The sequence below is a fragment of the Saccoglossus kowalevskii genome, chromosome 14, assembly GCF_978046115.1.
Source record: "Saccoglossus kowalevskii chromosome 14, keSacKowa6.1, whole genome shotgun sequence".
Classification (NCBI taxonomy): Eukaryota; Metazoa; Hemichordata; class Enteropneusta; family Harrimaniidae; genus Saccoglossus; species Saccoglossus kowalevskii.
The window spans coordinates 3,688,072-3,711,584 of record NC_140654.1 but is presented as its reverse complement, the minus strand read 5'-3'; the positions used below and the strand labels follow the sequence as shown (position 1 = coordinate 3,711,584).

Here is a 23,513-nt window from a genome sequence, read left to right as displayed (position 1 = left end):
ATTTTTTTTTGTGCCAGGCGACAGTTCTGGACGTTGAGTGTCACTTTTGTCTCTCCTGACTTTTTTTTCTGTATGTGCAAATTGCAAGTGCTAGTGACGACACGTGCATTTTGCCACAAAAGTCATATTCATGTTTGGGACTACATGTACATGACAGGGCTGTGTGGCCATCTCTCTGTCAAATGGCAATTTGTAATGCGCTATCCTGGTGTCTACCAGGCCCGGTCGAACACAAGCACCTGCAGACCTTAACCAAGGTTCCCCCAAAGTCGCATTCGTTAGTGACCGGTTTTTCAATTAATAAAGTTAATTTTTAGCTCAATGAACCATCCACTGTGGTATAGAGACGGTGATGTGTCCAGGGACTGAAGCCTGAATGTCTGGATGTGGGCGACTTTCCAAAAAACGCTTAACTCTTTTACACTTTACTTGTTTCGCCGCTGATAAGTATATTGGAAATGAGATGTTTATCTGCAAAGAATTATGCAAATTAGCTATTAAAATGCTGAAATGACTTCTACTATGACACTGTTTGGTCTGATATTGATAGTGCACATGTATTGGGCCGACCCCTGTCATATTTGTACATTTCATAGAGATATCTTCATTTCTCTGCTTTTGGTGAATATTTTTGTCATTTTTAACTTCTTCCTGAAAACCATGGATGTGATTTAAGAAAATGTTATTAACAATATCCGTAGCAAATCATCAATACATGTATATCACTATATAGATCATTATAAACTTTGTTTAGAGGAAGACATTCTACAGAGAACAACTCTGAAGGGTAAGACTCATGTGCAAATTATTTTTTTTTCTTTACCGAGTTTTAAGATGGGTGTATATGTGGCTGTTATCTACTAATATCTAAGGAAATGATAATCTGAGTCAGTGTAAGGGGAGAATAGGAAATCAAACAGTGGATAGCTGTACAGTAATAATGCTAGACAAATTACACAAATACTAAATTAACAAAAAAAAATAATTTTAATATTAACAGCAAACATGAAATTACCAATAACAATTAATTAAAAAAAAACAATAAAAACAGTTACATTATTTGTAAATCATCGTTGTTTTTCATGAACACCACATATTCTATAACCATCTGTTACAGGTATCATCATGTATGATACCAGAGGTACATTACTTGGGGTTTGCAACTACGGTGAAATGATACCAAGATCCCGTTACAATCTCGCTCTCGCATAAGCGTTCCAACTCAGAAAAATGCGAATGCGCATGCCCGAGGTAACTAGGATACTGGGATGTCCAGGTGGATCAAAATAGCTGCCCACGATATGACGGATTACGAGAACTATATTTTCTGTACATTTTCGATGTATTACATTTTTCACTACGATAGTGGCAAGAAAAGTTTTATTTTTTCATTACATACCTTGAACATTGATATATATCATGTCAGAAGGTCGTAGCCTCAGTCTCGCTATCTACGAGAAGAGACATGAATGGGATCTTGACATGATGTCACCATACAGTACTATGCGAGTTGCAAACCCCAAGTAATGTACCTCTGATATCATACACCGTGCTATGACCACCATCTTAGAATCGCACTCTATGAGTTTATTTAATGCAGCTGTTTTGACATCATTCCTTTTACTGTGTCAGACACCCTCGGAAGTCGGACCTAAAATTTGCTAAATTCCAGTATTTAAACCTGTCCAAAAATGTTTCTCAGAGATGGAAGGGTCAATTTTATTCAAACTTTTTATCATGATCATACATAATGGGTTACAGGTGCACATTAATTTTTTTTTGAGATTCAAACAAAAATGGCCGACTGGCAGCTATTTTGTATTTATTCATGTCTTTGCTGATTCCTGACAAATACATCGTCTGATTCAGATTAAAGTTTGCACACAAGTACTATCCTCACTGTAAGTTTTGTTATTTTGTGATACCGGTACAATCAAATTTAACGAATTGATGGCCATTTTGTCTAAAATCATTAAATCACAGTCTGTAAAAGTTGCATTATGGGTAGAATATTTATTCGAATGTAATAGGTTACAGGAATGTGTGAATTTAAAACCAAGTGCACATGTTCAAAATATCTAGTGAGCATATTTAAAATCACTGTGAAAATTAATGCTTTTATACTACAATGCCCATCAATAAAAGTATAAGTGTAATATAAGTAATATAAGTGACTTTGATATGAGGAAAGTCCGGGAGTGTCCTGCAGCTTCAAAAATGCAGTGCATCCCTCTCCCTCTGCCAAACATTGAGTCAACTATTTTATTGAAAACAAAACTAATTGTAGACAGATTTAATTTTATGAGAGTCGGTTTTCAATGAAAATCGTGAAATTTTGCCCTAGTTTTGTTTCGACAATGCATACATAATATATAATCGGCCAGACTTAAGATGGTGTCCATGTTACAGATCTCAGCACAAGCCAATAGTCAACACTGAGTCAGTACATTCCAAAACATGTGCGGTAACGGTCGAGACTGAATTAGCACAGTATACCAAAAATAGAGTCAGAACCAAAACTGAAATCACGCCCTCAGTGGTGAATTTGAGAAAACATATACTGATTCATATGATATGGTGGTAGAGAAAAGTGCAGCCAGCCTGGTCAGAACCATCTAGAGGGAATGTGATTGGATGCTGAAGTAATGAATGAAACGAATGCAGAACGTTGTCAGCGGTGCGGCTGCTGCAACTGGTTTCTTTTTGCAATGCTACATCAATGTGCACTCATGACAAATACCATAACAGCAAATAGCACTAGAAATCTAGTGATGGTTGTGGAACCATAACTGCCTCAGCACAAAGATTATTGTGTAATGAAAGGGAAATATATTGTAGTGTTACCTCTATGTATTTTACAATATATCTGCATTAACCTTCACTGTGAAGGGCAATGTGGGAGTTGACTTAAATGATAGCAAGGCTGGGCACATTTTACGAAACTTGAATAGTACCGGTAGTTAGTTTGAATTACCAGACATGCAATAGACACATTGTGGGATATCAAAATATGGATGATAAACAGCAAGTGACATTTCCAGAGATATAGTTGGAATTGAAGCAAAGAAGTGGCCTATTAATCTATGAAACATACTCACTCATATCCGTACATATCATCCTGTTTAATTGTGTACACAATCATGATAACTGGACATGGTTTCAGAATGGAAAACTGTTTTATTACTGTAAATGAACAATAAAAACTGAAATTTAGAAACAAAAAACAATAAAACATGGAAACTAAACCTAATATTGTAACGTGATCTGCAACAGGAAGTTTAAAAATGCTGTCCATTCTATTTACTGGATCATGCTCAATGACACATCTTCACTGTTGGACACTTTTGAAAACAATGTCTCTACAAGTGTTGTAGTATAAACTGGAATGAAAAGTACGGAGTCATAGCGCATACTTCTCGCGAGTCATCTCTGTAAAATTGTCTTCAACCTAGGCCAATCATTAATATGCTGGGTAATTACTCTGGCCAATGATATTGAACTTTGCTGTTTGATAATGCAGCGGTTGGTACCCTTGGTACCCTGGAGAAGTATGTTCATTGTTTCACAAGAACGACTGTTCCAAGGGATAAACCTCCCAATATTGTTTTGTTTACTAGAAGGAAATTTCTGTTGACAGCTATTCTTGTATTAATTTTCATTGCCCAAAAAAGCAGCAAATACTGTTACTAAAGCACAGAATTTGCATATACCCCCCCCCTCCCGGCCATTCATGAAAACTACAAATCGAGGCTAATACCACATAGTTGTTGACACTTTGCAGGCTATGATGAATGTATTGTGACGTATTTTGACCCTTGGATTCTAATATTGCATTCTAGCTATATTACTGCCCTTTCATACCAGTTCAATTTCCTTTCATTATCTCATCCAGATTCCATGATATTTAATATTTAAAACCAACCTTCATTTCACAGTCACTCTAGTTTTCACTTTTCTAAAAATATTTTACCGATCAAAAAACTTATCATTCCCATCATGCAATCCCCCATAGTACTTCCGCAGACACAGCGACGATCACCAACATAACTACAAAAAATCCTCACTCTCAGGAGCTGCTGAATCGGACATGTATATGTCTATCATCTGCCATGTTTGGGTCAAATAACATATCAATGAAAGAGTACATGATTTCGACACTAGCCAAGTGTGTCCCAAGATGATTATGATGTTGGTTCTGACTAAAGTGAACACAACTGCTTTTATAATCACTCTGCAACATAAATGATTTGCCGAGTAGTTTAAAGGATTGAAATTAATATCTACTGGGATTATGATTAATATCTTCAGCTTGTCAATCAGCTGTTATAATCCTCTCTAATCTCCAACTTAATATGTAGTGTAACAATTAATATATAGTGTGTAGATGGAATGGTGCCAAAAACAGAACCTACATGGTTAATACAGTTATATTAGTCATTACGAGCAAACTAATGCCTTCTAACTGGTTCTGGTATGTTGGGGCGCCCTCTGAGTTCAAACTTACAAACCTCACTTTTGAGGGCACCTGCTTTGAGAATGAAATTCAAATTTCTCTACTGCAGTAGTTACTACTTACCGTAGTAGTCAGGGTAAGCGCCCAGGGTCCTGAATATGGAAAATTTCCAAAAAATAGGGTTTGTGTATGTCCGGACATCCCTTGCAACGGAAATGAATGAGAAATATGCAACGTTAGAAGTATAACAAAAATAATTTAGTGCTTATAATGTGACAAATAAACCAGAAATAATAAAAATCGATAATGAAGAATCATTTTAATTAGGATTTCCCCGCCGACAAACACGCCCAATACGCGTGAACTCAAAATGAATTAAAATGTCAGAGGTTAAACTGCGAAAAATTATTTCCGGTTTTGACAATTACCAGATCAACAGTCAAACAAGATCAATAATAATTTACAAAATTACACAATAAAAACTATGAAAGTTCATAGTTGTTTGAAAAAACTTCTCAGATCTGTATTTGTACATTCATCACCATCATCAGTGTCACTGTCACCTTCGAACAAAATCCCAGCAGCTTTGTCCTGAAGTTCGTTGATGTCGTTGTACACAATCTAGACTTAACACTTTTAATACACAGGCTTGACACTTTCACTTGACACTTGATGCTTGACATTTGATTTCTAATCACAATCAGGAGAGACAAGAAAAATGGGGTCGCGCGCAATGTTACAATGGCACACGAAGCTTTTGTTTAGTATGTCAGTCATCTTTGACCTTTAAGCATCTGTTTTACTGAATGACCAAAAATGACATCACTACTAGTATTCATAGAAGTCAAGTCAACATGAATCAGACTAGATGCTCATCACTCATGGTCAAAGGTCAAAGGACATTCAGCAAGTTTCGGCAATTGGATTGTTACACTATGGAAAAAAGTTGTTAGTCTTCGGCGTGACATTGCAAAATTGCTGGCCCCAGTTATGGATTCGCAAACTGCTACCAAATATTTAAAGCCAAAACAATGTGCTTTCAGCCACTCTCCTAGGTACGGGTTCCTACAATATTGCAACATTGGTTTCATTGTTGATGATGCTAAAGCCGAACGAGTGTGACACTTGCTTCGCGGCTCTCCTTATACTGTAAGATTTGCCTGAATTGTTTCTAAGGAGGCACAAACCAAATGGCTCTTTTCAAGGCCACAACATATTTTGAAAAAAGAACTACATTTCTGCTTTAATATACAATTTTGTAGACTTGCTGACTGTTATGATTCTGATAAAAATATCTTGAAAAATAAATGTAATTTACGTAGACAACTGTGAACACGCTGCCCTAAAGGCAAAATGCAAAATTACTTATTTTGCTGTCACAGCTATCTCATGTTCACCCCTCATTTTACATTTATTTTTTATCACAATTACGACAGACTGCAAGGAAATCAACTGTTAATACAACAAACAAATATAGATTTTTTTAATTTTTTTATTACAAGTGTAGAAAAAGACCCCCTTAGGCGTATGCCTGGACATGACCTCAATTTCTTTATTGTATTAAAATTGGGGTTGGGTGTTTGCCCAGGCATGGACGCTACCCAGACAACTATAGTAGTTGTATAAGTAGAACTGTGTTGTTGTTTTGTTTTGTTTTCACATTAAAATGTTCAAAATGGCTCTACACAACAATATAGTAAAAATAGTAAAAAAAAATCTTTTTCACAGGTGGTAAAATGGGGGAATGTATTTTTCCCATCATTGGAATGCCACTTCCAATTGCACAAAACACATTTGCAATAACTAAGTTTTGAGTTCTAGGAGTGTATAAAGGTTATTCAAGACATGTGAATAATGAATTAAATAAACAAACAATGAAAGGTTGTGTTTAAAAATTCAGTACAGATTGGAAAAACATTTTTTTTTTAATTATATATAATTACTTACAAGTGACCTATTCAAAACTGTGGTTTATATCAAATCATACATCCCCTATTTGCAATGCAAGCTTTGATCCCTAAAAATAATTTGGTTCTGCTCAGAACATGCAAAAGGGGCCACTGACTTTTTTCTGGTTTCTGCCAAGATATTGAAAAATGGAAAGAAACACAGCCTCCAAAAAATCTTAGGAAGTGAAATATATTTTTATTGATTATGATACAGGTCTTGGCAACATATAGAAATTGCGTTATGTCACCTCTTGATGGCGCTGTCCAGATATACATGTAATTGCAAACCACAAACCAGTATAACCCTGTAGCAATCATCTTCTAAATTGTAGCAGTTATTTATTTATTTAATGCAAACACTGCTCTGTATACATAGTAACCCATATCCACCACTATATTGTGACTTTAGTGTTACAGCTGGTATTTATAATATTCTGATTGAATTCCTGTAATGTGATACACTTTAATGCAATATTATCTTTGTCTTCATCTCTGTTGGTTTAATCAAGGGAAGATTAAATCCTGATGTTTTATAGATTAGTGTAGATAACTATAAATAGAATCTTATTCTCACCTTCAGTACCACACTCCCAGCATGCAGTTCAGTAGCAAACTCCCAGCATGCAGTGCTATAGTTAAAAGACACCAGGTTTGTTGTTTAATTCCCTTCATACCCATAATACATTATTGTGAGTTCGCCATGTGAAAAAGCATAAAATTATAATTTTTATGGTTGTGCCTCAGTAAATACTTAGCATTTGTTCAAACATTAAGGCAGAGATGTGAATGGTTATCAAAATACAGTTGATATCAGGCCAAATCTCCCAAAACATAAAATAGACAAATTGTTTAAAAAACTTGCACCCTCTAGAAGCAGGCAGCGACAAAACATATCAATTAAAACTGACATTTCATACATTTCTTAAATTGAAGCAATGATTGACAGGGGATTAGTATTCAATACAATGGTATTAAGAAGATAAGATTTAGATAAAAAACAAAATATTGGGGCTCTTTTTTAAATCAAAATGGCTGCCACAGTAGTACTTCAAACTATGGGGAAATTACATTGTTAGTGTTTCCATGGGAACAGGTTCAGTTCAATGTTATAACCATATTAATTTATTTTTTCTCATTCAGCAAAATATCATGAATTTTGTTTAGCTCTGCTGTCATCAAAAATAACAGACAGAGCTGTTGATGTAGGTGATTGTTGTCATCACGTCCACTTTTTTTCAAATGTGAAGTCATGTTGTCAGAATCAACAATGAGAAACTATGTTGTCAGAATCTGCAAATGAAAATTAATTTTGTCGGAATCAACAAATGAGAAGCCATGTTGTCAGAATCAACAAATGAGAAACCATGTTGTCAGAATCAACAATGAGAAACCATGTTGTCAGAATCTACAAATGAAAATCAATGTTGTCAGAATCAACAAATGAGAAGCCATGTTGTCAGAATCAACAATGAGAAACCATGTTGTCAGAATCTACAAATGAAAATCAATGTTGTCAGAATCAACAATGAGAAACCATGTTGTCAGAATCTACAAATGAAAATCAATGTTGTCAGAATCAACAAATGGGAAGCCATGTTGTCAGAATCTACAAATGAGAAGCCATGTTGTCAGAATCAACAAATGAGAAGACATGTTGTCAGAATCAACAAATGAGAAACCATGTTGTCAGAATCAACAAATGAGAAGCCATGTTGTCAGAATCAACAAATGAGAAACCATGTTGTCTGAATCTACAAATGAGAAGCCATGTTGTTATAATCAACAAATGAGAAGCCATGTTGTCAGAATCTACAAATGAGAAGCCATGTTGTTATAATCAACAAATGAGAAGCCATGTTGTTATAATCAACAAATGAGAAACCATGTTGTCAGAATCAACAAATGAGAAACCATGTTGTTATTATCAACAAATGAGAAGTCATGTTATCAGAATCAACAAATGAGAAACCATGTTGTTATAATCAACAAATGAGAAGCCATGTTGTCAGAATCAACAAATGAGAAACCATGTTGTCAGAATCAACAAATGAGAAGTCATATTATCAGAATCAACAAATGAGAAGTCATATTATCAGAATCAACAAATGAGAAGTCATATTATCAGAATCAACAAATGAGAAACCATGTTGTCAGAATCAACAAATGCAAAGCCATGTTGTCAGAATCAACAAATGAGAAGCCATGATGTCAAAATCAACAAATACAAAGCCATGTTGTTATTATCCACAAATGAGAAGTCATGTTGTCAGAATCAACAAATGTGAAGCCATGATGTCAGAATCAACAAATGTGAAACCATGTTGTCAGAATCAACATATGTGAAGCCATGATGTCAGAATCAACAGATACAAAGCCATATTGTCAGAATCAACAAATGAGAAACTATGTTGACATAGACTGTGCTAACAGCACTTAGCAAAACGATTTGCACACTAATGCCCATTATTAGCACATATATCCTGTCACAGTTTATCTGCTTTGTTCAATCAGACCACAATCATTGCAAATGTTAATGTTTTTCACTAAGGTTACACAAATCTAAAAGACTTAAAAAGGTAGAATGATATTGAGCAAGCTATTTAATCAGAGGTACATATCATGTAGTCGTGTTGTTTTAAATGTAGCAAAACATTATTTTTTTCATGAATTCATAAATTGTAATCACCAGAGTGATATTGAACTTGAAAATTAAAAATTTGCAAAGTTACAAGAAGTTTATTGTTGGAATAATTGAATGAGTGGGTAATTCAATCTTTTGAATTTTAAATTGCATTTTACATATTTTTATGATCAGTTTATTTTATTTTAATTTATTTTATGGTAGGACATTATTCTTCATCCTCATGTCGTCTTTAAATTGTGCCACAGCTGAATACTGATTATATTTCACTCTTTCCTGGAACCATAATTTCCAGCATTGTCTGTGTTCTCTTATTCTTCAAAAGAATAATGTTTATTTCTCATCTTCTTCAATATCTTTCAATCTTGATTGTTGAATTGACTAAAAGTAGATAAACCATGAATGCAGAGATTTTTTTCTGGAATGCCTTTCAGTTTTCAAATATAATCGAATGAACACCACCCCACCCCTGACTCCTAGTTTTAAATAACCCACTCCTTACTATGTGAAGCAACACTTATATAAAATATGGAGTCTCAAAGACACGTAAACATATATGTCTGTTTGCAAAGCTCTTATGTGTAAATGTACTGTACTGTACTTTTATTTCATACAAAATTTAGTATGAATGAAAACAAAAACCTAAATAAATCAATGGTCAAGAAAAACAAAAATAGACTAAACCACTGTCCCTCTATAAACTGATAGAGGGACTCTGACTAAACTACAGTCCCTCTATAAACTGATAGAGGGACTCTGACTAAAACCACAGTCCCTCTATAAACTGATAGAGGGACTCTGACTAAACCACAGTCTCTCTATAAACTGATAGAGGGACTCTGACTAAACCACAGTCCCTCTATAAACTGATAGAGGGACTCTGACTCAACCACAGTCCCTCTATAAACTGATAGAGGGACTCTGACTAAACCACAGTCCCTCTATAAACTGATAGAGGGACTCTGACTAAACCACAGTCCCTCTATAAACTGATAGAGGGACTCTGACTAAACCACAGTCCCTCTATAAACTGATAGAGGGACTCTGACTAAACCACAGTCCCTCTATAAACTGATAGAGGGACTCTGACTAAACCACAGTCCCTCTATAAACTGATAGAGGGACTCTGACTAAACCACAGTCCCTCTATAAACTGATAGAGGGACTCTGACTAAAGCTTATCAATAAATTTTTCCAAGCAATTGGCAAGGAAGCTATCTTTAGCAACGAGCAAGCACTTAAACATGAAACATAGCCTGTTCATTTCTTTATAGAGTACAAACATAAAGGTGTTTTATTATACCTAAGTTGTCTAATTGGCAAAAAGTGAGAAGAAATGTGAAACTCTGTGTTGCACATTTTTGATTTGTTCTAAATATAGTTCAAATTTAAAATTTAGTTTAAACTTGTTATAAGTACATATACCTTATTCTTTTCTGGTTTAAATTCTGTTGGCAACTACTACAGAATAAGTACATATTAGCTTAAAACTTCCTAGCTATATGTTAAAGTGCTAGGGTGCATGTTTCCTCTGTACTTTTAAAGTATCTGATTCACAACGTACAGCATGCTTCAGGAGTACATTTAGCTCCCCCTAAGTTGGTGTAATTAAATATCAACAAGTGGAAATGATGGGCGAGTTAGAGGGACTGATTCAAGCTACAACAGATTTGTGCAGTGAGTGAAGGTGTTGATCTCAGTGATGTTTATAGCTTAGAGCGTTTGATGTTTATTGGTCCTCGATGTTACAAAAGTGGTGTATGTTGTCACCTGTGTGACCACTGATGTTTGTAGTGTGGCTGGAGGGACTAGTGGCTGTATCATGGATATTGACAATCGCCATGCTTGGCGCAGAGGTGGACTACGGGTGAGTTTACATTTCTGTCTATCATAGCGTACGTCTCAGTTGTCAGCAGCACCTGTGTTTAATAATATTTCATAACAAACTCTCTTATGTAACTTTTTTGTATTATTTATTCGTTACCTTGACATAGTTCAAAGTGCATGAGTCCTCCTGGGAGTTTATTCACTACTTTAGTATTGAAAGCTCTACTTTGACGGTGTTGAAAGTGTAGTCTGTTTCTAGTGTTCTGTGTAACACTGAAACATTCACTGAAACCAAAGTGTGGAAATATATAAATATAAATTCTAAATATATGGTAGTTTAATATTTATCACCATTTTCAAATCATTGCATTTTTTTTTATTAAGCAGTTTTATAAGAATTGTTATGACTTTAATACATTTAATTGAATTAATACTTCATTTTTAGTTAAAAATTAACTTGGGAAAAGCATTCATTTGTGTAAAAAAAATCAAAAAACTTGGAATTAAATCTCATAATTCACAATATAATATAAAAAATTTTCTTTAATCCCAACTGTGGTAGATTATCTCAGTAAAAGATAAAATCTGGAAATGTTAATCCTGTTTATATGGCCATGTGACTGCTTGTATCATATTGTTAAACCAATACGCATCAAAAAAGGGCTTCTCTGGTGCTTTCTTTAACTGCAGTTCAAGGCTACATTGGTCTGTGTAGTTATGTTGTTTTTTCCGTTGATTGAATTTCAATAGTATAAACAGCTGATTTGTACTTGAGTAATTTGCTTTAAGTGCTGTCTTCCTGTGTGTAAGCAATGCTTGCAATCAGAATACATAGCTGGTCACTCACCGAAAAAACAAAATATTCTGTTCAAATTTATAACATCAAATATATATATTTATGATGAAACATGTTTTCATTTATGATATTTTTTCCACTTATTCTCTAATTGTGAAAAAAAAAAAATTTCTTGATTTTCAAAAAAAATGTGTAATTTTTGTACAATGAGTTTTTGTTTGCTTTAATAATAATTATTAGAAGACAAAGTGAGCTCAGGATAATTGTCATAAAAATGTCTATATTGTTTCCCAAAAACAGTGTTCAATCATTTGCCTAAAACACAAAACTCTAAATTTTGTTTCCCCTAGTTTTTTTGTTTGATGAAATGTTATTAACCATTGTAACTTAGATAGCATACATACCATAATTGCTTTAAAATATAAATGAATTACATTTATTGTATACAGGATCTTTCTTATTTTGTTGATAGACAACTTCAACTTTTATCGTTTATGTGAGCGCATGTGTGAATAATAGAGCAAATAATATGTAGTAACTTTTGAATAACCAGCAGATTTTTTGAAACAAATCACAACTAGACTGTAATTTGCCACAGACGATTTTGATAATGCAGCGTCAGTTTACCTAAACATTTTGTAATGTTCACTTTGTATATCTTTTCATTCTAGAGATCTGATGAAAATTTTTTTTTTTCTTTTTTTTTTCATTCAGGATTAACATATATTATGCTGTGGTATCTTGTAACTTTATTTAAATTATTTATTATTTAAATTTATTCCACTACAATTTAAAATACAAATTTTTCTAACAAAAATTAAACAGAAATTGTCTTTATATAATTCAAATTATTTACTATAACTATTCAATTTTACAATACAATAAAGAACAGAAATCGATTAAAATGTATTCATTGAATCAAATGTATTGCTCAGCTATTTTCACATGTTGTGACTTTATTTTTTAATTTTATAATTTCACTTTCACCGCAAAATCAGGTTCCAAATTGTTGTGATCTAATATATGAACACATATAATTTCTCTTGAAGGTATATTCCATTTCAGTTGGCGTAGAGGGGTAGAGGGTATATATTTGTGTCTGGTGGTTGAAATCTATTTTTAGCCACCAATACATGCACATTTATCGTCTGCTATTTTTGTTAACATAATTCAATGATGACCCGATTCAGAGTATGTTTATTGTTATCATTATATTACTTCACACTCATCATTTCTCTGTTGACATATCTACTGCTTTATCGTCCCAATACTATATCATCTTGAGATTTCATTTGCATTTATTGTATATTCAGCAAATTAATATTTCTTCTTGAGTGTATTCTGTAATACTCTTTAATTTCATGTGAAATGCATTCTTTCACAAGTTATTGCATTATTAACATTTCATAACAATCTTTGTAGTTTGCTACAATTTGTTAATTATTCACTAAATAAACATAATTACTAATTCAGTAATTGGCTATAGGTCTTGATATTAAACATTTTTTGAAAAAATTTACCAAGTTTATTTTGGTGACTGCTGACAAGTCAACTTTGTGTAATAGTAGTATGTATACATTTTGCGTAAATACTCTTCACATACATCAGTATTGAAGTAAGCTTGTACCAAAGATAAAAGTAGGTCAGTTGACTACCTATACTTCCAATAAGATAAGATCTACTAAATGTAATTAAAGTTCAATTCTGCTTTGTAATCGATATATGCATTTCACATTTGATTTACCAATTAATCTCCTGCGTGGTAATAATTTCTGGCTGATTTCATTCAGTCAATGGTGAAATACACTCACTTTTGTGAGGTTTGTGTGCAGAGGTGTAGTGATACAGGTTGTATGAACGCGCCGCGTTCGATTGACTAAATAATCTTGGTTGTACAGCTTCACAGGAAAAGAGACTTTTTGAAAATTGTAATGTTTTTTTAGCTTTATACATCATAGGTACAGTGGGCTGTGGTTCTGTGTCCAGTGTCTGGATGGTTGTGGGTGGTTTATTCTCAAAAAACATGTTTACTTGATTTTGTTGTGTACAGTTGTACTTCTTGACCCCTGTCAGATTTATACATTTTGTGATGATAACCTCTATTCTTAATTATTAGCAAATATTTTTGTCATTTTTGCTATTTTCAGCATCTTCTTAAAATCTACCAGATCAATTACTTTTCTATGGTTTGTAACAAGTTAACCAAAATTGCAATTGCCATAGCAACAACCATATAAACTACCATGGCTGTGATTTAGAAAATTGAGGTAACAATAATTATCATTATCAACTGTTTTGAGGAACAGTGGGGTAGGACCAATAAAAACTTTCAAAGGATAGAAATACTGTGCAAAATTATTTTTTTCCTTCACCTAGTTTTGAGATGCATGTACCGGTATATGTGGCTGTTCACTACTAAAGAACCGCTAATATAACTCAATACAACTGAGTATACAGCTGTTTACAAATAATGCTAAACTTGATAACTTCAAGGTTTTAGTGAAAATCCCTTAAAATCTACATCTGAAAATCTATTAGCTGAATTATTGTGATGTTTGGTCATCAAGTTTTTTTATATATTTTCAACATACAATGGGAGTCTTTGCAGTTTAGTTCATCTCAAGAACCTTTCAATAGATTTTGATGATGCTTTGTGATGATATTCAGACCTGATGAGGCTTCAGTGAAAATCTGTGCTATATAATAGTGTTATACACTGTCCTACTCCCAAATGAAAATGCAAAAACATTTGAGCGACAGTCAAATTGACCTATTTTTCGGTTCAGTTTCAGCTGTCTTTGTGTTTACAAAAAATTGCCAGTAGCATTTTCAAAATGTTAGTTTACGTTAAATTATGCACTTGTTTTGTACATCAGTAGCCCTCAGTTTGATGACAGTTTGTCAACACTCAGGTTTATTAGTCCCTGTTCGAACAAAATTTTTTTTATTGAAAATGTGGTATCTTAAGCATGATTCATCAGATTTGTTCAAATTTGGTTACATACATTATGCATTGTATATTACATGTCCATGACAATTTATTTTAAAATTGGATCAAAAATGGCTTACTGGTGACCTTCTTGATTTTGGACCATTTTCATTCATATTTGGCACATACATATAGGATCAAAGATGGCTGACTGGCATCCATCTTTTCTTTTTTAAATGGGGTATCTTGGATAGAATTTGTTGATTTTTGTACAGAATATGTTATTTTTGCTTTTGTAATGTCTCTCCATAAAAATAATTTGGATAATCTTGCTTTTCATCTTTAAAAAAAGAGGAGAATGTCAGACATATTCAAATCTGCAGTTGGTTGTTAATTTATATGAAGGGGTTGATCATTAGAGAAGTGGGGGGTTCAAAAAAAAAAAAATTGTACTTGGAAAATTACAGAAAAAAAATATACTCCACTTTCTGGGTTACATTTGATTGAGAAAAGCAAAAACACAATGTGTAAAAATAGCTAAATAATACTCAATGAAGGAAAATTGTATTTTATGCTGTAGATCTACCAGAGTTTCTAATGGCCAACCCCTAACTGACTTAATTTGCCATTACTGTTATTGCCACTCAAATTGAGTCTACTGCTGCAAGCAAATTCACTCACATGGATCTGAAATCTGATGTTGTTCTTGTCTAGTGCAATGCTTTGGTCTTTGAACACTGTATAGTCTTTTCTATCAAATTTTGTACCTAGTTATCCATTCTCAACAAATCTTAATATTTTTGAAATAATATGAAAAAAAAAATTATGCCATTTTTTTTGGTCAAATGTGACAAAAACTTATTTGCTCAGTTGTTATGTAGCTGTTATTTTGACCTTGCACATTTATAGATTAAAACACATACAGTATTTTAGCTGCTTTACAATTTTAGGGGTGTAAGATTGCCAATTTAAATAATAGCTTCCAAACACAGATATGAACACATGAATATTCAGATCATAGCTTTCAGATACAGATGTGGATTTGTAAATATTGAAAGAACCCAGTGAAAGGTGCCTTGACTCCCTAGGCCCCAGTGAAAGGTGCCTTGACTCCCTAGGCCCCAGTGAAAGTTGCTGTGACTCCCAAAAAACCCAGTGAAAGGTGCCTTGACTCCCTAGGCCCATGGAACTATAAACCCCAGGAAGAACAACGAAACTAAGAGGATTAAAAAAACCTTTGTCTTAGTTTATCTTACAGTGCTTTCGCTTTTGTTTCCACAACATTAGTCATACTCCATGTTAGTTGCCGCCGATACGCCCGTATCAACCGCTTTGCTGGAAACGGAAAACTTGAAAAAAAATTTCATATCTGCGCAGTAAAATATTTCGTTCACTACGCATGCGCAAACAAGTCGGTCTGCAGGGTGACCTTCAGTGTATCGGAAATCATGCAACGGGTCGGAGTTTTAGCGAGTTTTCATAATTTTCAATGTCGTTTTTAGATTACTTCTTGTTTTTTTCAACCCTCAAAAAAATAAGGTTGCGAAAGTTTGCGAAACATGGGGTTTGGTATGCTGTTTGTTGTCGAGATATCCCGACTTATTCCGTGTTTCCCTTCGATCGCCATAAGTGGCAATGTGTTTTTTTTCCCCGTTGAATGTCGCTCATTTATCAGTGTTTTTGTCTTGGCGCCATTGTTTTTTTATGCTATAACCGAAACAACTCGATCACGTGATCTCTCGAAGTCGCCCGATTGACTCCGAAAAGTACCGATAGTCGGAGATAAACGTTCATTTGCGTAAATCGGCTTACTTTTAATGCGACGAAATAAACAGTCAAAATAAACATTCGACATCGCGGCAACTATCATAGTTCAAAGGAAACGAAGTGGTTGTTCTTCCTGGGGTTTATAGTTCCATGCTAGGCCCCAGTGAAAGTTGCTGTGACTCCCAAAAAACCCAGTGAAAGGTGCCTTGACTCCCTAGGCCCCAGTGAAAGTTGCTGTGACTCCCAAAAAACCCAGTGAAAGGTGCCTTGACTCCCTAGGCCCCAGTGAAAGTTGCTGTGACTCCCAAAAAAAACAGTGAAAGGTGCCTTGACTCCCTAGGCCCCAGTGAAAGTTGCTGTGACTCCCAAAAAAACCAGTGAAAGGTACCTTGACTCCCTAGGCCCCAGTGAAAGTTGCTGTGACTCCCAAAAAAACCAGTGAAAGGTGCCTTGACTCCCTAGGCCCCAGTGAAAGTTGCTGTGACTCCCAAAAAACCCAGTGAAAGGTGCCTTGACTCCCTAGGCCCCAGTGAAAGTTGCTGTGACTCCCAAAAAACCCAGTGAAAGGTGCCTTGACTCCCTAGGCCCCAGTGAAAGTTGCTGTGACTCCCAAAAAAACCAGTGAAAGGTGCCTTGACTCCCTAGGCCCCAGTGAAAGTTGCTGTGACTCCCAAAAAACCCAGTGAAAGGTGCCTTGACTCCCTAGGCCCCAGTGAAAGTTGCTGTGACTCCCAAAAAACCCAGTGAAAGGTACCTTGATTCCCTCGACCCAAGTGAAACATCTGTACTATGCCTTTCATTATAAGTACATGTATGGCTGGACCCTTTGTGTGCCATCTTTTCCTCGCTATAATTTTAGTACAACATTTTGCATTTATTTTTGCATTTTTCTAAAAAAAAAATTGATAATTTTAGAGCAAATGAACAATATGAAAAAAAATGTTGGTTTTATTTTGTAAAAAGTGAACGAAGTTGCCTTTGGTGTTCAACAAGTTATTCTATGGTGGGAAGACTGACTTCACAATAAGAGATCAGGAGGTTAAGTCACGCCCGCGATTCAGCATTATACTCATGGGCAAGCCACTTGACTGTTTAGTGCGTCCTTCCACACATGAGTAAATAAGTACCTCCAAGAGCTATCAATGTTTTTTTGGGGTGAATAGATGTGTTCAAATGTCATCACCTTTTAACACTGGGAATTGTCCTGATGAAATTTTAAAAGAGATTGATTTAGATTTAATTTATCTGGAAAGGAGATTAGAAGGCCAGTATTCTAAAAAGTTGTATACACATTATAACATTTAATGTGGTCAACCTACTTTATAGATTGATCAAGCTTTACAAATATTTGCTTAGTCGTTATTTAATCCATGCCTTTATTTTCCCAATCCATGAAGGGATTTGTGTCAGATAAAGAAATAAGTAAACTTATAACAAAAATAGTGATAGCTCATATTTATAATATCAGCAGGGCTTGACGTTATCTTTTAAACTCACTTGTTCAAAAATGTACTTGTACCGTAAAATCTGTATTAGAAGCCGCATCCCTAATAGAAGTCGCACCCATTCTTTTTGAACAATTGAGAACCAAAAATTCATCATTTCTCATATGTGTAGATGCTCTAATAGAAGCCGCATTCCCTCTGTTGCATTGTACCATTTTAATAGAAGCCGCGGTTTCTAATACAGATTTTACAGTATATGTTGCCTATATATTTACTAAAGTCTGTTAAGGCATGTAAGAACTTAAACGATATTTTATTTTCAGTTGACCACCACCTACAATGTTCTTTATCATTTAAATAGCATTTGTCACTGTTACTAATTCCTAATAAAAATAATTGTTTTAATAAGTTATGAAAAAAATATCAAAAAACTAAATTTTAGCAGAAAAATTAGGTTCTATTAATAAAAGATTAAATGAAAATGAAATACTGCATGGATAGTAAAATAAGATTAAAATCACGGTTTATGATTTAATTTTGATGTTACAATAAAATTTATGTTTATTGATGGTATCTCAACTTTATGATCAAATTTTATAGTCCTGTGGTATGACCATATGTTAGTCATAACTTTCATTGGAACCTACCCTAACTAATGTAGTCAGGGCAATATTTAGTTTTATTGACCTTAGCCAAGAACTTGGATTTGTGAAAATGCAACTTATAAAATTTTAAATTAGTGTTTCACATTATTCAATAATCACCATTTTATTGGTGATATTTTTTTTTTTATATATTTCTTCGATTTGGTTGCTGATAGTAAAATTTAACCTAATTCAGTAATAAATGTCGTCAAAGTCATATAGTTTAAATTAGCTAGTGCTTAATTATTATACATTAAAATTATTTAGTATCTGTTAATGAATTTAGATCTTTATTAGACTTCTAGGACCTAATGTGGCACAGCACCTACCAGTATGTTTGGTTAATATTTATGATGTCATTAAATAAAGCTGTTTTCTTAATTTTGATTTTATATTCTAATAAAACTACTGTCACAAGGTTGCCCTGATGTCATATTCATTAAAGCTATACTTTCACAATATAGATTTTATGATGTCATATTCATTAAAGCTATGATACAAAGATTTTGAGTTTTTGGACAAAAAAACACCATTTTGGCTTTATCAAGTTTGAAGGTCATATCAAAGTTGTTTACCAAGCTCATAGTGATCCCTAAATACACAGGGAGTTTGAATGCATATGAAAAGTAGTCAAGTTTGTCTTGAGCAGGTGACATGTTTTTTGCATAGTTGGCAGCATATAGCAATCTGTCCTTACAATTCATTTTGATTCAAGTGTACACCTTTGGAGATATATTTGGTTCTTTATCATCAGGAGTTTGTAAATATATAATATGGTTTAAATCAACAGTAACAACATAGTGTGGCATGGTCAGTGTGAGTTACAGCCGACATGCATTGAAGTGAATCCATTGACGAGAATGCTGCAACTCACAGTGACCATGTCAGATTATACTTAGATAATTAAATGCATAAATTTACCCCAATGTCTATGTACAGATGACCTGTTTTTCTACATGGGTGAGTTTACATTTATTTTTTGGTATTACTGGGATTCAAGGACAATTTTAATAACATAGTTGCATCATTCTCGTTTACACACTATGGGCTGTATGCACTAATTAACATTCTTTAGTTATTGTATTTTTATTATCTCCGCTAGCGTCGATCGGAGCTTATCATATGAGTGATTGTCCATCATCAGCGTCAACTTTTATACTTTTGATACTTGGTGTATATGTACCTTGCGTAGACCTCACTTAGATTTGTTCATTTCATGATATCTTTAATTTTCTAAATTTGGTGAATATTTCTGTCATTTTTGGTAAAAAATGATGTTTTCAACTTCTTGTTGAAAACCACATGTCCGATTGCGGTACCACATGTGAACCGATTCCAGATTTGTCATTTTGTAATGATATTTTCGATTCTCTAATTGAAATGTGCATTGCTAACAGTGAAAGGCTGCTTGTTGTTATACATCTGTAGCAACGCATTACAGCATAGTATAATTTTATAATATTGCAACGCGAGACATATGCATTCTATTATATCAGGAAATGAAAACACAATATTTCCAAAATGGTAAGCATGTTTTGAGCTTCAATGCAATAAACTCCACCACCTTACCCAGTCCTAGGTATCATATATGGTTATTATGACAATCCGCAAAGTATGCAACAAGACAGTAATTAGTGACAACTTCTGCTACATACAGGTCAACAAGACTTTGTACAGTCTTTGTGTATAGTATCTCTATTAGTATATCTACAAAATATAACAACTGCTATGTATACCACTCCACTTCTATTTCTGTCGTCTAAACTGATCTTGTGAAATGACCAGCTGTATGTTATTGTGCCTATATTAGCTTTATTACTTAAAACTAAATCACTTTGAAACAAATATACTCAGTCTGGTAGTCCATATTTCAATGAGTTAGTATAAGACATGCAGTATGAAAGCTCTACACACTGCCATTTGCATAAACGTTGAAAAGAAAAGCTGAAAATTCTTCAGATATAAACGGAGTGAGAATTAAACACTGAAGAGGAAATGTGGTTATGTAAAATCAACTAGCGTTTAGCTGTTACCATAGCGACACATCCGATCCTAAGGATTGTTGCCATATGAGACCTCTGTCTACTTGTAATGTTGTTTTATTGCAGGGTACACTACATGCCGTAACCTAGCAACCATATGCCTAGAGAATAAGTTATGGATGACCACTCAGATTTTCTACTTTTTGCTTCAGTTAATTTATTAAATGAAGCATTGATGGTATTCTAACAAGATGTCACCCAAAATATGTATTTCATAAAACTACATTGGTATAAGGATATATTTTGATTTTGATGACTTGTTGATTTTGTATTCTAGGTGTTCTTAATGATTAATTCTTTCACGGTAATGATTGCACTTAATGTAAGGACATACAATGTAGTCAACCAGAAGAACATTATTTCAAATTGCCGTATCTCCAATGATCAAGTGCATCTGAAACCCATAAGATTTTGTCGTCGCTAGGATTTTATCTTTGTTTACAGCTTGAAATCAACTAAATTAAATAAATATGTTAATTTTTGAAATTAAAACACAGTGAATATGCTCAATTAATGAAAATTAGTTTTACAGTATATGTATGCAGTCATGTTTTTAACCAAGCCTGCTATGTAAGTTGTAGCATAGTGTGCTATTTTTGTAAGAACCTGATTATGATGTATATGTTCTGACTGATCCTGATTGGTATGGCAGTAAATTCTTTATGCATGTTAATAATTTTATCATGATGTGGGTTTATTATTTGAAAGGTGATCAAATTTGACTTGGCACTCAAAGCGTGTTTTATAAAGCATTGTGTAAGAACAACAATTATAATTCACAATATGAAATGATAATATCATATTAGCAACTATCGATAATACGCAATGATTCCATATAGTTCCTGCATGTACTGAATGTCTAAACAATTAAGCAATCTGTAACATTCCCAGTTAAACCTAAATTAAGTTATTTTATAGTTTTTTCAAATACCAATATTTGGATTAAGTTTGTGGCATGTAAAGTAAATCAACTGCTCTGTCATGTATTTCTCATTCACACATTGGTTGTGTTTTTGACTCCTGTGCTCTGGGCTGATGCACAGATTTGATTAGGTTTTTGGTTAAATCCATGCATATTAATTACCTAATTTGCATGATAATTAGCTAATTTTTAGCTGTTCCATGACTGTTCCATTCATATCGAAAGAACCACTGATTAGATTTTTATGAAACTTGGTGCATTGAAGCTCTTGGACGATATGCAGACCTTATTAGTTCTGGGTAAAAATCTGTGCATACTAATTACCTAATTTGCATAATCATTATTAAATTTTCGTGCTAATCATCACATTTCAATGAAACTTAGGACATAGGACAATGCACAGACCTGACAAGTTTTGGGTTAATAGCCATTCATACTAATTACCTAATTTGCATAATTAGTAAATTTTTGGCTTTTCCGCTGATAGTTCAAGTACTAATCATTACATTTCAATGAAACTTGGTACATTGATGGTCTGTGATAATAAGACGAATTAATTATTCTTTCTAAGCTTTCTTTGATTTTTTAAATTGGAATGGGAATTATCGTATTTGCTATATAAGTGACCTATGGGATTACATGAATGTTTTATTAAAACATTTTGTAACTAACATATAAAAGCCGATGGACAAGAATGCTCGGTTACAGTAAAAATAATTGACATAATTTTTGATATTCATGATAACAAATAAAATGTATTTTACATATTCATAAATAAATCTTTTCCACAGTGCGTTACCTGATGTTTTTATAATAAGTCACAGATTTTTACTCCAAAAATTGATCAGTTCAAAATTTCAAAGTAATTTTATAATTTAAACAGTTCTTTTCATGCTGACGCCTTTCGAAAATGGCTGGAGAGTGAAAAATAAATATCCTAAAAGCAATGAGGCAAATCATGGAGTCATTTTAATGTGTTCAGAAATAATTTTGTACATGTGAAATAAGAAAAGTTTTTTTTTTTTTTTTTTTTTACTCATGAGCGATCCACTTACCTGAAAAAGAGAGAGCTGATGTACATGTATCTATTGGCATTGGGTTATGGAGTGCACAAACCCTATGTACAACAATACATGTTTTGATATAATGGTTATCAAATGTCCACAATGTTGCATTTATAGGTCAATGGTAGTTGTCTTCATTGTGCAGCATAATTTTGTATATACCTGGGCAAACAATTTATTTTTTAATTATAGACACGTAGTATTTAACATGATGCTTTCTCTTTGTAACTTATTTAAATGCTTCCTGATGATAGCTTGATGTAATTGTGCTCTTCAACTAAGCAACCCACTTTTCATCATTGTTCTGGTTATCTGCTCAGCCAGTGTCACATGTTTGCACCTAAGCTTTTATCTGACTATCTTCTATAATGAATATTTGCCAGCGTCGTGATGTTCATCCAATATAAGAAATCAAATCTGTGAATAAAAGCTGTGAAAATACTGGAGGCAATTCTTTATTCCTAGTTTTAAATTGTAAAGCATGTAATAAGTTTGAAATGCAATTGCAGTGAGGAAAATTGCATAGACCCTTAGGAAATCTGTAAATCTGCGACTTTTGAGTAAAAAGACTGTCGTGTAAGATTTACAATTAAATGAAGAAAGTTGTGGATACCAATGAGATCGCTAAGACTTGATAGGATTTTTTTTAATCAACTTCAGTATCATTGCAGGTGATGAGAATATTGATGTATTACCATGGCAACAGGCTTATTTCATCAAAACACAATCATTTAGTGATTCATTGCATGATATCATATCATTTATTGAATCTGAACTGAATTAAATATTAATTTTATTTATCTTGTGCTAGATGATAGCAATCTCAGGATATTTAATTCAATAGTTGTTTCTATTTAAAATGATGTGCCAAACTGACTTTCAAGTCGGATTCTGAGTTTGATTTGATGCATTTGTCAACAGTTACAGGACACTGCTATGTAGCGTTATTTGCATCTTGGGGAGTTGCTGCGTTTTACACTTTCCACAAATATACTGTATTTTTATTTCTAATTGTTTGGCTCCCTTCTTTAACC

At 33.7% G+C, this 23,513-nt stretch overlaps 1 protein-coding gene across 2 annotated transcripts in view; it reads left to right on the top strand.

Annotated features, from left to right (window-relative positions):
- LOC102801116 (gamma-2-syntrophin-like) overlaps positions 1–23,513 on the top strand; it is a 103,139-nt gene that overhangs the window by 45,079 nt on the left and 34,547 nt on the right. Inside the window, exon 1 of one of the 2 annotated variants that reach the window (XM_085507803.1) lies at positions 10,677–10,910. The exons of the other annotated variant lie outside the window; for it this stretch is intronic. Coding sequence (XP_085363929.1) covers positions 10,866–10,910 — 45 coding nt within the window. The 5' untranslated portion in view covers positions 10,677–10,865. Of the gene's footprint in view, positions 1–10,676; positions 10,911–23,513 lie in introns of those variants that run through there. 2 annotated transcript variants of the gene reach the window in all.